This window comes from Temnothorax curvispinosus, unplaced genomic scaffold, assembly GCF_003070985.1.
Source record: "Temnothorax curvispinosus isolate PA1 unplaced genomic scaffold, ASM307098v1 QBEX01016011.1, whole genome shotgun sequence".
Taxonomy (NCBI): domain Eukaryota; kingdom Metazoa; phylum Arthropoda; class Insecta; order Hymenoptera; family Formicidae; genus Temnothorax; species Temnothorax curvispinosus.
Window position 1 is genome coordinate 101789 of NW_020225791.1, and position 15565 is coordinate 117353.

General features: G+C 42.9%; 2 protein-coding genes across 3 annotated transcripts in view; one reads left to right on the forward strand and one right to left on the reverse strand.

Annotated features, from left to right (window-relative positions):
* Positions 1-11015, forward strand: part of LOC112466261 (CCR4-NOT transcription complex subunit 1) — an 11309-nt gene extending 294 nt beyond the window's left edge. Inside the window, exons 2-19 of one of the 2 annotated variants that reach the window (XM_025034273.1) lie at positions 672-884; positions 962-1396; positions 1491-1787; positions 1911-2854; positions 2948-3101; positions 3308-4297; positions 4389-4721; positions 4811-4924; positions 5016-5264; positions 5348-5641; positions 5815-6057; positions 6371-6787; positions 6892-7158; positions 7248-7468; positions 7543-7749; positions 7987-8113; positions 8411-9939; positions 10379-11015. In XM_025034273.1, coding sequence (XP_024890041.1) covers positions 672-884; positions 962-1396; positions 1491-1787; positions 1911-2854; positions 2948-3101; positions 3308-4297; positions 4389-4721; positions 4811-4924; positions 5016-5264; positions 5348-5641; positions 5815-6057; positions 6371-6787; positions 6892-7158; positions 7248-7468; positions 7543-7749; positions 7987-8113; positions 8411-9939; positions 10379-10454 — 7110 coding nt within the window. In that variant the 3' untranslated portion in view covers positions 10455-11015. The remainder of the gene's footprint in view (positions 1-671; positions 885-961; positions 1397-1490; positions 1788-1910; positions 2855-2947; positions 3102-3307; positions 4298-4388; positions 4722-4810; positions 4925-5015; positions 5265-5347; positions 5642-5814; positions 6058-6370; positions 6788-6891; positions 7159-7247; positions 7469-7542; positions 7750-7986; positions 8114-8410; positions 9940-10378) is intronic. The other variant, XM_025034274.1, reaches the window with a different exon arrangement.
* A 106-nt stretch (positions 11016-11121) lies between these two features.
* LOC112466265 (pyruvate dehydrogenase phosphatase regulatory subunit, mitochondrial) lies at positions 11122-15462 on the reverse strand. Its single transcript, XM_025034284.1, has 14 exons — positions 15156-15462; positions 14803-15015; positions 14560-14723; positions 14303-14466; positions 14046-14229; positions 13680-13885; positions 13279-13594; positions 13042-13199; positions 12816-12964; positions 12350-12557; positions 12192-12281; positions 11893-12072; positions 11616-11816; positions 11122-11513 (listed from the first exon to the last, which is right to left on the reverse strand). Exons 1-14 carry the CDS (start codon positions 15416-15418, stop codon positions 11304-11306), a joined length of 2706 nt encoding a protein of 901 aa, XP_024890052.1. The 5' UTR covers positions 15419-15462; the 3' UTR covers positions 11122-11303.
* Positions 15463-15565: the final 103 nt, after the last annotated feature.

A 15565-nucleotide genomic window follows, 5' to 3' on the forward strand; every position in this document is an offset into this window, starting at 1 on the left:
CTTCGCGAGCTTGCTCTCCCCCGCGCGTCTCTCCTCGCTGGTCGTGAGACACAAAGCGAGATGTTCGTGTCAGTAGACCGCGCGACGTCGAACGTAGATGTGCACGCTCGCGGAGCAACGTGGAGATTACACGTGCGTGTCCGCCCATGTGCGTCGCGTTAGCCCGCGCGTTATCGAGATCCGTTCGTTTGTTGAGATTTCAAAATCTCGCGTGCTTGCAACTCGTACGTTCGCGTTAAAAGAGTCACGGTGCGGTCTCGCTTCTCGTGTACTCGGCGCGAGGCACAACCGTGTCTTGATATGTCGAAGGTATTTTCAATGCCTGATCCAATATCCATCTACTTGTTTCCTAACGTATTCTTTCGAATCGCGAGACTGTTTTTTTTTCTGTTTATATGTACTAGTGTTTACTTTGTTATATCTTAACCTTGTAAACAGGGGTCTCTTTATTCTCCCGCTCCAACGTTTTTACGTACAAAAGTATATCCTGTCCTTTGTTACCTTTTTTGTGTTATCAAGATCTCTTCCAAGCTCTTTATAAATTTATCAAAGATATAAGTTAAATTTTGGATCGTTAGACGTTGTAAATTACAAATGTGTATGCGAGCGTGTCGAAGTCACCAAAGGTCAAATGCGGGACAACAGTGGACTAAATTCTGATCCCTCCGCAGTTGGTGCAGTGGCATGGTCTAGAGGCAGAACGACATTTGTTCCGCTGTCTGTTCTCGAGCGTTGACTTTTCCAAGGGCGAGCCGTCAGATTCGAGTGCGAAAGATTATTTCCAAGCGAAGCTGTTGAAACAGGAGTGCAACAGCTTATTGAGCAAGCCTGCTTTTATATCTACTTTGTGCTTTGCTATAGATAATCCTTTACATCACCAAAAGGTATTTGTGAAAAATCATTTGTTATCATTTGTCGCAAATAGAGAGATCCATACGCTAATACTTCTGTATATTTTCAGTCACTGAATCCCTCCCCCAAGTTTTTTGTCAATTTGAAGAAAACACTTGGCCTGACCTTGGTACAGGAGGTTGCGTTTGCGATTGCGTTGCAGCACTCGGAGAACGCTGAACGTCGTTCTTTAGCCTTGGAGCATACTCAGAAGCAACTGCCTGAGCTGATAAAGAATTACATAAACTCTGAGACGAGTAGCAAGCATCACGAGGGTGGTTTGCACGACTCGTTGCCCCAGGTCCTTCATCTGATACTCAGCCAGGCTCTCCATACTGCCAATCCGTATAATCTACCTACGGAAACGAAAGAAAAGTTTCTTAAACATTTACGACGCGACTTTCCCCGCGAACTGGTGCCAGTGGTGCTAGCACCATTCCTGTATCCGGAAGACGAGGAAACTCTGCAATTCAACATCGAGTTAAACATGGCCGTCACTCAGATGGTAGTTAAACATCATTATTTATTTGTAACATTGTCAGTAATTTATAAAATTATAATTACGATACATTTACGTTTTTTTTTTTTTTTAATTTCAGGATAACAACACTCTTGTAGAGTTGATTATGGAATTAGGATATAGCTTTACTAGTAGCATAGAAGAATGTCGATCGTCGTTAACGGGTTTAGGCCCCAGGGAGATATCCCCAGCATGTGTCGCTCGTGTGCTGTCACAAATGGCACGTACCTGCAGCAATCTCGACGATGCTGGAGGCCTACAAACGTTTTGGGGCAACTCAACTGCCTCGCAGGACTCCAATAAGGAGAAATCATCGGACAGTACCATTCCCACAACATGGAACATTGAAATATTCGTTCTAACACTGAAAGAGATAGTAAGTTCATGTCACATCTTTATAATTGATTAATTTTGTACCTATGAAAGATTCATTTTTTACCGATGAACTAAATTATACGTAATGCAGCTGTGACCAATATTATCTGTTTTTATCTTCCAGCAATCTACATTGTCTTGGAACGAGGTCATCGTGAAGTTAGATCATCCAGAGTTTATGATCAAGGACAGACAAAGCTTAAACTTACTGATTACGGGTCTCAAGCTGGGCCTGCAACATCAAGGATATCCGCCCGACATGTTTCCCGTTGAGCTCCTGTATCGGCACTGGGAAAATATAGACGGCCAATTTTCTCTAATTCAACAAATTCTCAAGTGCCCGGACATATTTTGCTTCGCTGATTATCCGTATCATTCGGTGACGGTCGATGTATTAAAAGCGGCTCCCGAGGCCGATAGCAAGGAAGGGCAAACGTGGCGATCCTTGAACATAGTCGAGTTGCTTTTACACATGGCCGAAAGAGGCTTGTTCACTCCTGTACAGGAGATCTTTAAATGGCCGCTCCAACATTGCCCGGACGTACTCATCTTGGCATTACTGCAGATCAATCCACCCTTCACAATACTGAGGCAGGAGATGTTCACTACGCTATTGCCGATCTTTCTTGGCAATCATCCGAATTCTGCTGTGATACTGCATCATGCGTGGCATTCAAATAATACTAAGATAAAGTCACTTATAATGCATGCTATGGCAGAATGGTATACGCGTGGTGATCATGATCAAACGAGATTATCGCGAATCTTGGATGTCGCGCAAGATTTGAAAGCGCTCTCCGCTTTACTTAATTCGCAGTCGTTTCCATTTGTCATTGATCTCGCCTGTTTGGCCTCTCGACGAGAGTATCTAAAACTGGAAAAATGGTTAACGGATAAGATCAGAGATCACGGTGAAGTTTTTGTCGCTGCATGTGTCAAGTTCCTACAACGACGATGCCCTCAAGTCATGGGCCCTGGTATCAAGGAAGATCCTACAGTTCCAAAGGCAAGCCAACTGCCGCAGGAAACACTCACTACAATCTTGGCTTGCTTACAAGTTTGCGCCGGGTATGTTTTTTTTTTCCGGAATTTATGTAGTTGATCAACATTTAATTACGCTGTAAGAATTACATCTGATTTTTCTGTTTTCATATATCGTAGAAGTCTCTCCCAAGAACTCTCGGAGGTAATAATGACAATGGTGCAGAATTGCAGTCTAATGCTGAGTAAGAGCACCATGAACAGACCACCACCGCCAGGAGTCCTGAGACATCGAGGATTAGAACCGTTCAATCCGGCAACTTTAGGAAGCCAAGTACTTTCACTTTTTCTTTCTATATTTATTCTTTTGTCAATAGATATGAATATTTATCGCGCAGTTTCTTTGTTTATCTCTGAATTTCTAACCTTTCTTTTTTTCTTTTTGTATTTGTTAAATTTTTTATTTGTTACTTAAATCTTACTTAAAATGATACGTTATAATGCGTACGTAACCATTTATATTAATGTTATCTTCCACAGTTATTTTCCTCAAAGCAAGTGGACTCTCTTGGAAATCTTGGTTCAAGTCTTGCTTCCATGGGTCTCGGCACGGGTCTTGGACCTCCAAGTAGCTCTGCGTTCAATTTGCCCGGCGCGCTAGGTCCTCTGGTCTCGGCGCCCGGATCTCCCTCACGACTCATGGGACCTTCTCCAAGTCCATTTCCTATGTTGCCGTTATCTTCGCAATTACATTCTGGTCCGGTTGGTACTCAGGGGCCGTCTGTCCTCCCGGGTGGTACAATAGGTGGACTGGGACGCCTCGGACCGCCAGCTGGTATTGAGAAAGCGAGAATGCCGGAAACCCCCAATTTGTTCCCAGACATGGGACAAAATGTCTCCAAAGAGGTCGAAGACGAAGCTAATAGTTATTTTCAACGTATATACAATCATCCACCGCATCCGACTTTGTCGATCGACGAGGTGCTCGACATGTTGAAAAAATTTCAAGACTCTGGTATCAGACGGGAGAGAGAGGTGTTTAACTGTATGCTGCGAAATTTGTTCGAAGAATACAGATTTTTCCCTCAGTATCCTGAAAAGGAATTGCAAATAACGGCACAATTATTCGGTGGAATTATCGAGAGAGGTCTTGTCAACAGTTACATGACACTTGGATTAGCACTGCGATTCGTTCTTGATGCGCTTAAAAAACCCGAGGGCAGCAAGATGTATTACTTTGGCATAACGGCTTTGGATCGATTTAAAAGTCGTTTGAAGGAATACCAAACGTACTGCGAACACGTTAGAACGATCCCGCATTTCAGCGAGTTCCCGCCTCACTTAGTGGAATATATAGAATATGGGTTACAAGGACAGGAACCACCGTCGAGACCGCAGGGCTCGAAAACTCTGGCGGCAATGCTGGCTCCGGTTACGACCCCGTACAAAACCATGACTACAACTACCGTCACAACTAGCACTACACAAGCGAAACCGTCTACGACTCCGACTACGTCTCTCACGGCTAGAGTAAGTTCAGTAATAAAAATTCCCGAGATTTTCCTCGCTTTCAGAATTTCAATCCGTACGTGTGTGACACATCGCGTTTTTTTTCCCACAGGCCTCTATGCCCTCGGTCGCCAATGCGACTAATATCGATACGTTGCTCGTGGCAACAGACAAGGAGGAAAAAATTACGACACCGCCGGAAGCCTTGCAGGACAAAACTGCTTTCATCTTCAATAATCTCAGCCAGCTGAATCTGCAACAGAAATGTGATGAGATTCGTGATATTGTTACGGAAGAGTACTGGCCGTGGATGGCACAGTACTTAGTAATGAAGCGTGCCAGCATAGAGTTGAACTTTCATGCCCTGTACTCGAACTTTTTGGATTGTATAAAATTACCTGAAGTGAATAAAATGGTCACGAGAGAAACATTCCGAAATATCAAGGTGGGTGAAATGAAGAATTTTGTGAATGCTTTCAGATAATTCTTCTATCTTATTTATATAGCTGTTATCTACATTTTATTTGATCATAGGTTCTCTTACGAAGCGATAAGGGAATAGCTAACTTCTCTGACCGATCGCTGTTGAAGAACTTGGGACACTGGCTCGGAATGCTAACACTCGGCAGGAATAAGCCTATTTTACAGGTATACTCTCTATGCAAATATCATGTATATTATAATTAATACAATTATGGGTATTGTATGAATTTTGTCACATTTTAATTACATTTTACAGATAGATATAGATCTAAAAAGCTTACTCGTTGAAGCATATCACAAAGGGCAGCAAGAGCTCCTTTATGTAGTACCTTTTGTTGCGAAAGTACTTGAGAGTTGTGCGAAAAGTCGTGTCTTCCGACCACCCAATCCGTGGACCATGGCAATTATGAACGTTCTAGCCGAACTACATCAAGAACCTGACTTAAAACTGAATTTGAAATTCGAAATAGAAGTACTTTGTAAGAATCTAAGCATCGATGTTGGAGTAAGTGTGCGCTACGTCTGTTCCGTTTTAACTACGTAACGTACTTGGCTATTTATTAAAACTGAGTTGTTGTTTTCGCGCAGGAGCTAAAGCCGGTCATTTACTTGAAAGATCCCGAAAAATTGCGCAATTTGGAATATCAGCTGTCGCATCCGAACAAGAAAGCGGAGACGACTAACAATCAACAGCAACCTCAGGGGCCTATAGAGGAGTTGGTTGGGCCGACAACAAGCGGCACCATCAATCCTCAAACTGCGCCACCCGTGAATACAACACCCTCGTTACCGGCTGGCCCACCCGAGCCACGATTCAATTACATGGATATATCTGTAACAGGCATTGCTAATATATCTCAACACATTACTGCCAACAATCAAGTATGGAAAAATTCATTCTTTTATACGAAATATTCTTATTTTTATTAAGCAAATTGTTAGGAATGATAAGATGCATATTAGATGTAGTTAGAGCACGGTTAGATTAAATCAAATATATAATTTGATATATATGGATGTTCGATATTTTATGGATGTATTACATGGGCTTTCAGTTACCTCTGTTCCAAACGCATCCTCATTTGAAACAATTCATTCGCCCGGCGGTTGAAAGAGCAATTCAGGAGTGGATCCATCCTGTTGTAGATAGGTCCATTAAAATTGCTCTTACAACCAGCGAGCAAATTGTGAGGAAAGATTTTGCGTTGGACCCGGAAGATGTACGAATGCGTACAGCTGCGCGTCACATGGTGCGCAATTTAACCGCTGGTATGGCTATGATCACATGTCGTGATCAGGTGAGTTTGCACCTGTTGCATCGCTACAAAGTTATAAAAATTGGCAAGAAGTTAAGAAATTTTGGACACGAAAAAAATTACTTTATCCAAATTATCATACATAACAAATATACTCTTTATTTGTAAGAGAACCATAAGTGATTTTGAAATAATCTTGAAGAATGAGTAATTTTAAATTTAAATTTGGATCTTTATTTAAGCATTTCAATAAAGTCAAATAAAACTCATTTTCAAGGAAGTTTTTCATATCTCCGATTCTAAAAAATCTAATGCCATTCAACCGTTTATTAATTTTTTATCTATTTCTGTATAGATCCTGGCATCAATTAGCACGAATCTGAAACAAGCCTTTCTCACGGCGTTAATCGGTACGACTCCGCAGCAGAAGGAACTTGTCGAACAAGCGGCGAGTGTAGTCGCTGCTGATAACATGGAACTCGCGTGTGCGTTCGTACAAAAGACCGCTATTGAGAAAGCAATACCCGAAATGGACAAACGGCTGTTGAATGAAATTGAGCTGCGAAAAATCGCCCGGCAAGAAGGGAAAAGATACTGCGATCCGATTGTTAAGTATCAAGCCGAGAGGATGCCGGAGCAGATAAGGCTGAAAATGGGTGCCGTAACGCCTCAGCAAATGGCAGTATATGAGGAATTTTCAAGAAATATTCCAGGATTCCTTCCGCTCTCCGAACGAGATACGCAAGCGCTCTTTATACCAAAACCTATTTCTGTAAGGGTCATTTGTTGACTTTGCATTAACATATCTGAAAGTTAACATATTCAGGATATGGAATCTCTCATTTGGGTTTTTCATTTCTTTATTATGTCCCGAAGGAGGCTCCTATCACCGCGTTCACACCCAATTCTGCGGTGGCAGTCGCTACGGCGCAACAAGTAGCGGCCTACGCAACTGTAGCAGTTAGCAACGACGAAATGGGCGCAATGTTGGAGAAACTTGCGACGGAAGTCGAGGTCTTATTGGCTGCCATGGCACCCGTGGCACCACCACCGCAGCACGCTATCCTTCACAGTCTTCTGGAATCGATCGTAGTCACGAGAAGATCAAGAGACGCCAATGCAGCTTTGGCATTATTAAAGAAAGTAAGTTACGCGAGTAAACTGTGATATTCAATCAAGTAAATCGTAAGATTGCAGCACGAACAGAACTTACCGGCGATTATATATTCCAGGCTGTCGAGGGTTTGCTAGACGGGCCCATGTTCAACAGCGGCGTCATCGATACCGACAGTCTAATACAACGCTACAGAGAAGTGCACTTACGGATCTTGAAGTGTCTTCAAGATCCGCGTGCATACGGCATGCAATGGACGAACAAGAACGTGACTCGTTGTCTGATCGAATGCCGGGAGGACTACCGGTATAATTTCGAAGCCGTGGACTACCTCATAAGGTACGATATCGGGTAAACCATATCCCTCGGGGAATGTCTGGAAGACATTGCTAACGGACGATATTATTTCGCAGATCTCACTTGATCAGTCTTCCCCAATACGACTTAGCTATAGCGCAAGCTATAGACTCGGGAAACGTGTTGGCAACGGTGTTCGCCATGCAGTTGGTTCAACTTTATTTGATTGACGAGAGGCAGGCGACTCATGTCACCGAAACTGACTTGTACCACACGATTGAGATATTGGCTCGATTGTCGGTTCACCGATCACTACCGGAAGGGTATTGTTACAAATATTAATTTCTGAAAACGTTTGACAATCGTACAAATAGCATAAACTGACGGCCTGACGGCTATTCTCACAGCACAAAATAAGCAAAGCGAGTGAACCCATCGCCGAAAAACGGCAGCAATAAGCCTCTTGCTTTTTTTTTAGAATGGATACGATATATTCATTAAGTTGTAAATATATTATACTTGTATTTGTTCAAGTATGTATAAATGTTTCACTATTTCAGAATCTCGGGCTTCAGATTGACAAATCTGGTCGAATCATTACGTGCCAATGTTGATTCCGGTGTGTTGGGAGACAGAGCTCCAGCAGGACCTACAGCGCACATTCATTCTGGAATCCTGCAGGTGAGAGTAAGTAGATTGTCCAGATTATTCAATCCAAGTAGATTATACCGGCGATATTTTGTACTGTGTTAACGATTGTTTATCGATATTTGTCGGTATCGCAGTTTTTTTTAAATTTGCGTGGTGTAATAGTTGGTGTCAGTTGAACGCTATGTTCTATTAATTTTCAGTCAGTCTTTGTTATCGTAAAGAATATTTTCCAATGATACCGACGAACATTGTTAACAAAGTACGAAATATGTCTCTCGGTATGTCGTAAGCCCTAAACGATTTTAACATGTGGCGTACATTCACTTTTTACAGGCTCGCGATTTCGACGATCCACCCGGACTGATGGACAAGACGGAGTATCTATTACGCGAATGGGTGCAAATGCACCATAATCCGCAGTACGCGCGAGATCCCACAAAAGCGTTTAGCATATTCGTCCATCAGATGAACATCCACGGCATCTTGAAAACCGACGACCTCATCACGAGATTCTTCAAGCTGAGCACACAAATGTGCGTCGACCTTTGCTATCGGACTCTTTCAGAAACTGGCTTAGCTCCCTCGATTATACGTGCGAAGTGCTTCCACTCGTTGGATGCGTTCGTACGTCTCGTAGCATTATTGGTGAAACACTCGGGCGACGCTAGTAATACCCATACCAAGATCAATCTTTTGAATAAGGTGCTTGGTATCGTAGCCGGTGTGCTGCTCCAGGACCACGAAATACGTGGCGCCGACTTCCAACAATTGCCGTACCATCGGATCTTTATCATGCTCTTCTTGGAGTTGTGCGCGCCCGAACCGGTTCTAGAGGCCGTGAATTTTCAAGTTCTAACCGCCTTTTGCCATACCCTACACATTCTGCGGCCAGCGAAAGCGTCGGGCTTCTGTTACGCCTGGCTAGAGTTGGTCTCGCACCGAGTCTTCATCGGCCGCATGCTGGCTATCACGCCACAGCAGAAGGGCTGGGGGATGTACGCGCAGCTCCTTATCGATCTGTTCAAGTACCTCGCACCCTATCTTCGAAATGCGGAGTTAGCAAAGCCTGTGACGAGTCTATACAAAGGGACGCTACGTGTGTTGCTCGTGCTGCTACACGACTTTCCGGAGTTTCTTTGCGATTATCATTATGGATTTTGCGATGTGATACCACCGAATTGCATACAAATGAGAAATTTGATTTTAAGTGCGTTCCCAAGAAATATGCGACTACCTGATCCGTTCACGCCGAATCTGAAGGTTGATATGCTGCAGGAGATATCGCACGCTCCGCGTGTCCTTACCAATTTCGCGTCTACGATACAGCCAAATTCCTTCAGGAAAGAGCTCGACTCTTATCTGAAGGCTCGCGCGCCGGTCACCTTCCTGTCCGAACTCCGCAGCAATTTGCAGGTGTCGCAAGAGGCCGGTGTGCGTTACAACATTCAGCTGATGAATGCCCTCGTGCTCTACGTTGGCACGCAGGCTATACAATTTATTCGCAGCAAGGGTCACACGCCTAACATGTCTACCATCGCGCACTCCGCGCACATGGACATCTTCCAGAATTTGGCCGTCGATCTGGATACCGAAGGCCGTTATTTGTTCCTGAACGCTATAGCGAACCAGTTGCGGTATCCTAACAGTCACACGCATTACTTCAGTTGCACGATTCTCTACCTATTCGCTGAAGCGAACACAGAAGCGATACAGGAGCAAATTACAAGGGTTCTTTTGGAGAGACTGATTGTGAACAGGCCACATCCATGGGGGCTTCTGATTACCTTCATCGAACTCATAAAGAATCCGACGTATAAATTCTGGTCGCACGAGTTCGTACATTGCGCGCCGGAGATCGAAAAGTAAGTCTTGCTTCCTAATTTTTTTTTAGAAATCAATTGCACCGAAATTATTTTAATTCTACCGGAAGGACATCATATATATTCTTAAAAAACAATCCTAACAAGCTTCAATTTTATCCGGCGTTAAATGTCAAATTTATATTGGTATCGTATCAACATTATTCACAACATAAGTATGTTGAATTGAAACTGAAATGAAGAATTTAATTTTGATACCGATTTCAATTTTGGGATTTTTTGGTAAAAATTGAATTCTCAACACAATGATCACACGTCGATCTAAAATATTGATAAAAGAAATAGAATTTAAAGTCTCGGCTGCATTTAGCACCGAATGTAGAATGTAAATTTGAATCCACAAGTCTTTAGCGTACAATTGATTGGGTGATTCGTTTTTTTTTTTATTTATATTTTAATTCAACATTCGTTATTGTTTCAGATTGTTCGAATCCGTAGCTCGATCGTGTATGGTGCAGAAGCAAATACCCACGGCGGAGACGGAGATTCCAGAGTGATAGAGCGTTTCACTCTTCAACTATCGCAGTGTGTACAGTAAAATGAAGGTAATGACTGAAGGTACTGCGTGTAAAAAGTTGTTGATGTAGCGATAAATCGCGCACCATCGCGTTTAAATTGTTGAGATGGGCAGATGCTGAATAATCGTAAATAAGTGTGCATCGATTTATATAATGTGTAAGTGAGACAATTATTACGTTAATTATTTTAATAAGAAGGAATACGTCGATTATAAGGGGAGCAAAACCTCATACACCTCACTAAACGTGTCTTTCGGACAATGTATTTCACACTGTGTATTATATATATATATAAACGACATTGTACACATGACACAAGTGTCAGTATATACATAATAAAGTGTATCGTGGTGGAACAAAAGCTCATGAAAATTAACAAATGGTGTTCAAACAAAAAGACGCAATTACGATGAGTATTTCTCGCGCATGCGTACGATTTATTGCAAATTTGTATTCCCGAAGGAAGGTGTATAAGCATTAGAATATGTTGTACAATGCGAGACAGATATTTGTAGAGAGAGATATACGCTTTAGAAACTATTATTTAAGTATACCATTTTGAAATCTGTGACATAGCGTAGGATACTAGTATATACATAGATATGGATTTTTTTAAGAGGAAGTAGTTACATAATGACACGAGAGATGACAGGCCCAATGTAATTTATTTACAAGATTCTTTGATCCTGAAGAATTTCTACTGCGACTTTTAGATTTTTCGATGTAGCAACTTTTGAGTGATAATTATTAAACGATTTATTCAATCTTTTGCTATATGTATATACATCGTTTGTACAGACTTTGAAAGCGTTATTTCTGAACGAGAGATTACACAGACTGTTGGTCGCGCGTGGCGTGATAAGCGTCTCTCTCTTTATCGGGAAATTTGGTCGGTAAATTCGGACTGTGCAAGTGACACTTTGCGGGGTACATGATACCCGCGACGTTCACTTCGTAATCGCCCGATAATATGTACTCGTTCGTCACCTCTTGCGGTTGACCTTTCGAATCGAAATTTTGTACAAATCCAAGGCATACCTGTGGAATATCGTTCAACAAATTATCTCGAGAAAAAACTATCGGTGACGCTCTTGTAAATCTTAGATTTTTTTTCAAGCATACGAGGGAGACTAAATTCACCTGTTTCTTGAACGTAAATCCGTAACCCGTGGTCGTTGTCATTCCGCAATACTTTCCGTTTCGATAAATAGGCTCGCCACCCCAGCACCAAGTATCGAACTCGAGATCGTGATCGTTCAACAGTAACTGTACGTACTTCCGCTGGACTCCTTGCTCACGCTGCCTCAAAAGAGCATCTCTGCCGATGAAGTCGACTTCCTTCTGCGGAATGAAAGTTTTATATAAGTTCACATATAACAAACTCCTTTAAAATGTCAATCCTCAAAGTAATATTTACATCGAATTTTACTCTCCATGATCTTCCGCATTCCAAGGGAGTGGTGAAGGTATCCAAATCTTGTCCCCAAAATGCGTAAAACTTCTCAACGCGTAACGCTCTCGTCGCATAATAACCAGCGTGCTTCACCCCGTATTTCGCTCCGGCCTCTATTAGCCTTGTGTAGACGTGCAATGCAAACTGAAATTGTGAAAAAATTTGGAACACGCTTTATAGATCTAAGAAAATTTGTTTTTAATACCGATATAACTCAAAAGAGCAAAGACGGTATAATAGCGATTACTCGAATGGATTTTTACCTCGTTTGGAATATACAAGACGTAGCCAAGTTCTCCCGTGTGCGTTAAATTCATCGTACGAATGCCATTGGCAAGTCCAACATCCAATTCCTGATAAAAAAAAAAAGAAAGCGAACGGATGATAACGTAATTTAAATGTTTGAATTCAGTTATGTTACCTTGAATGTGAAAAACGGGAAGTTCTTTGGATTTAAATCTATGTCTGTCAGTTCAGTTAACAGTTTTCTGGTGGCCGGTCCCATTATGCAAATCGCAGTGTACGCCGACGTGACGTCCGACACGGCGACAGAACCGTCCGCCGGTAGATGACGGTGGATCCAGTCCTTGCAACGCGTTTGTTGAATGGTTGGAGCAATCATCATGTAACTAAGTGGAAAAAGTTTCCGAATGTACTCGTAGATTCATTTTCTTTATACGGAGAATATTCCTGATAGCACAACCAAAACGCGACGCACGATCAGCAATTCTTCAATTTTCAAACTCAATCGATCTCTTCAAAAAGTTATAGAAGGAAATGTATTTTAATTTTTCAATTATTTTCTAATGTAAAACCACACCTCGGTTGTATTATCAATAATGAACCATCGCCACGTGTGCGATGCAAATTTATTCATTGCAACTTACTGATTCGGCGCGATCCGCGCTAAACTACAGTCGTTCTCGTAACCACCACGATGATTTTGCATACCGGTATGAATAATACTTCCCACGGGCACATCCACATCATTTGAACACAAGTACTGCAGCAAATCCACGACTTCCGTGTCGTTCGACTGCAATACAAAAAGCAAGATATTAGTATCTCAATGAAAGTTTACCCAGAAAGATACACGAGCCCTTGGATAGTTACCCATAAGTCGATTTTGGTGAAGGAGGAATAATCGCTCAGACCAATCGCTTCTCTGCAAGCAGCGTATTCTTGCGCGACCGCGTCGAACCAGGGTGGCTTACCGAAGGTATTCGTGTAAGCTATTTTGTATCTCTGAAAACCGTCGGGAAACTCCAAATCTGTTAACAATAAATATTTGTAGTACGGAAATGGGATTCTCCAAGTTTTGACAGAAAGTCGTGAGTAGTGCAAAATTACCGCAGTCATCGTCTGGCTGAAACCAGGACGGTCTCTCGTAGCCCATGACCTGGCCGAAAACGGCGCCCGCGTCTCGGAGCTTCGGATAAATCGGCGACATCCTCAGATTTCGTCCGGTTTTGAACTCGAGATGCGGATACTGCAGCGCGTAGTGCATCCCAGGCACCTCTCGCACCCGATCGCGCAGGAACTTGCGATTGTTATGCAGCCCGAGGAAACGCGAGACATCTAACTCGTACATATCTAACGAAGTCGAGCCGTTAACTATCAATTCCGCCGTTGCGCGACCGACTCCGCCAGCGGCGGATATTCCGACCTTTAGAATACGACAATTTATATCGAAGAATTACGGGAATCGATACGATTAAGCGACTTAATCAGTTAATAGTTAATTAACTAACCGTTTTCATCCCGGCTGCGATGTAGTAATTACGTATTTCCGGCACCTCTCCCACGATCCATCTGCAATCTGGAGAGAACGCTTCAGGCCCGTTGCAGAGTCTCTCCAGAACTGCGTTTCCTAAACTTGGAATTCTGTGCAACATCTGTTCCAGCAAAATATGAAAGTGATCCCAATCCTCCGGTAAAAATCGCTTATCCGTGCCCTCTAGAATAAATAAAATAAGAATATCTTTTAATCACATTACAAATAAATAATTATCTCAATTTAAATAGTTTATAAATTGATTTAGTGAGCATCAATTTAGACGAGCAAAATTCTTTTGCAATAATTTAAACGTCCAGGAAAATTCTCATGTTCATCTAACCGGGAATCACTCCGTCTTCGAACGCTGGTTTTGCGACCGGCTCGAAACCACCGGCTAACAGCCGCCCTTCGTTCTCTCGAAAATAGGTATACCCATCCAAGTCGCGTATAACGGGTGTCATCGGATCTAAATTAGCAATAGGTTTAGTGTGCAAATAATAATGTTCCACTGGATGAAGCGGTACCTGGAAAACGAGTAAGACATTACTTTCTGCCAGAGAATTTTTGCTTAATAAATCAGGTATCAGGGATACCGACCTTGACATACGGCTCACTGAGTTTACCCACATTCCGCGCCCAAAATCCGGCGCCATTGACAAAATGCTGGCATTTGACGGTACCGCGGGTCGTTTCCACCGCTTCTATCTGGCTATTCTGATTGATAACTTTCGTAACCGCGCAATTCTCGAATACCGTAACACCTGGGTACAATGAGAACGTGATTTTCTTAAATTTGAGGGCAGCTCGCAATCAAGTCTCTCCGGATATCCTAATTTTTTAATCGTATACGATACCTCTTCGTTGTGCCTCTTGAATCAACGTCAAACAGATCCGATACGGATCGCCGACGCCGTCCCCTGGGATCCACAATCCTCCCACCAGATCCTCGACGTGTAACAATGGACACAGATCTTGAATTTCCTCCGGCGAAACCAAGTGGCACTCGATGTCGCGTGACCTGAGATATTAATCAAGTTTAAAACGTAAATGTCGATATCGCCGATATTGCGGTATCGCCGTGTCCGCTAAATAATTACACAGATTGCGCCTTCATTCGCCTGAACGAGGTCATGCGGTCTCTCGTTCTCGCCAACGAGAGACTGCCGCACTGCTTCCATCCTGTCGTGAGGCCCTTCTTCTCCAGCTCCTTGTACAAGGCGATGCTATCCTGAGCGAGTTTCACTTGTGCTAGACTGGGCTTGAAGGCTCCTACTAATCCTGACGCGTGCCACGTTGTTCCACCTCCTAGCCTGATAACAGACGCGTGAAATACCTTTGTTATATATTGTAAAAAGAAGAATGTGTAAATATATTAAGATAAAAAAATATATATGAGTGTTTTTTTAATGGCTCGTTGAGTAAAATACATTTGAAGGGGGTATTCGCGTACCTGCCACTTTCTACCAAAATAGTCTCCGGTCCCAGTCCCATGAGGGACAAGTGATACGCCACGGCACCTCCCATAACTCCGCCTCCGCATATAACAACTCGTGCTTCCTTAGGAAGCGCATGTTCCGAGTCCTCCGAAGCCGCGGCGTCGGTCTCTTTCTTCGTCGCCGCTCCCCCAGTTTCGTAACCGCGCGAGAGAGCCTTCCTCCCACGCACTGTGCATCTGCTGTACAACAGTTTGGATTGCTTCCACATTTTAATCATCGGGCAATCGAGATTCTTAAAATAACGCCTCTGCTAATTCACGTGATATCCCTATAACGTTCCTCGAGCCATGAAAAGTACAATAAACGTGGTTTTTGCGTAGCCAGGCATTATTTTATGTTCGGCCGGCAATGTTTCCCTCGTCGA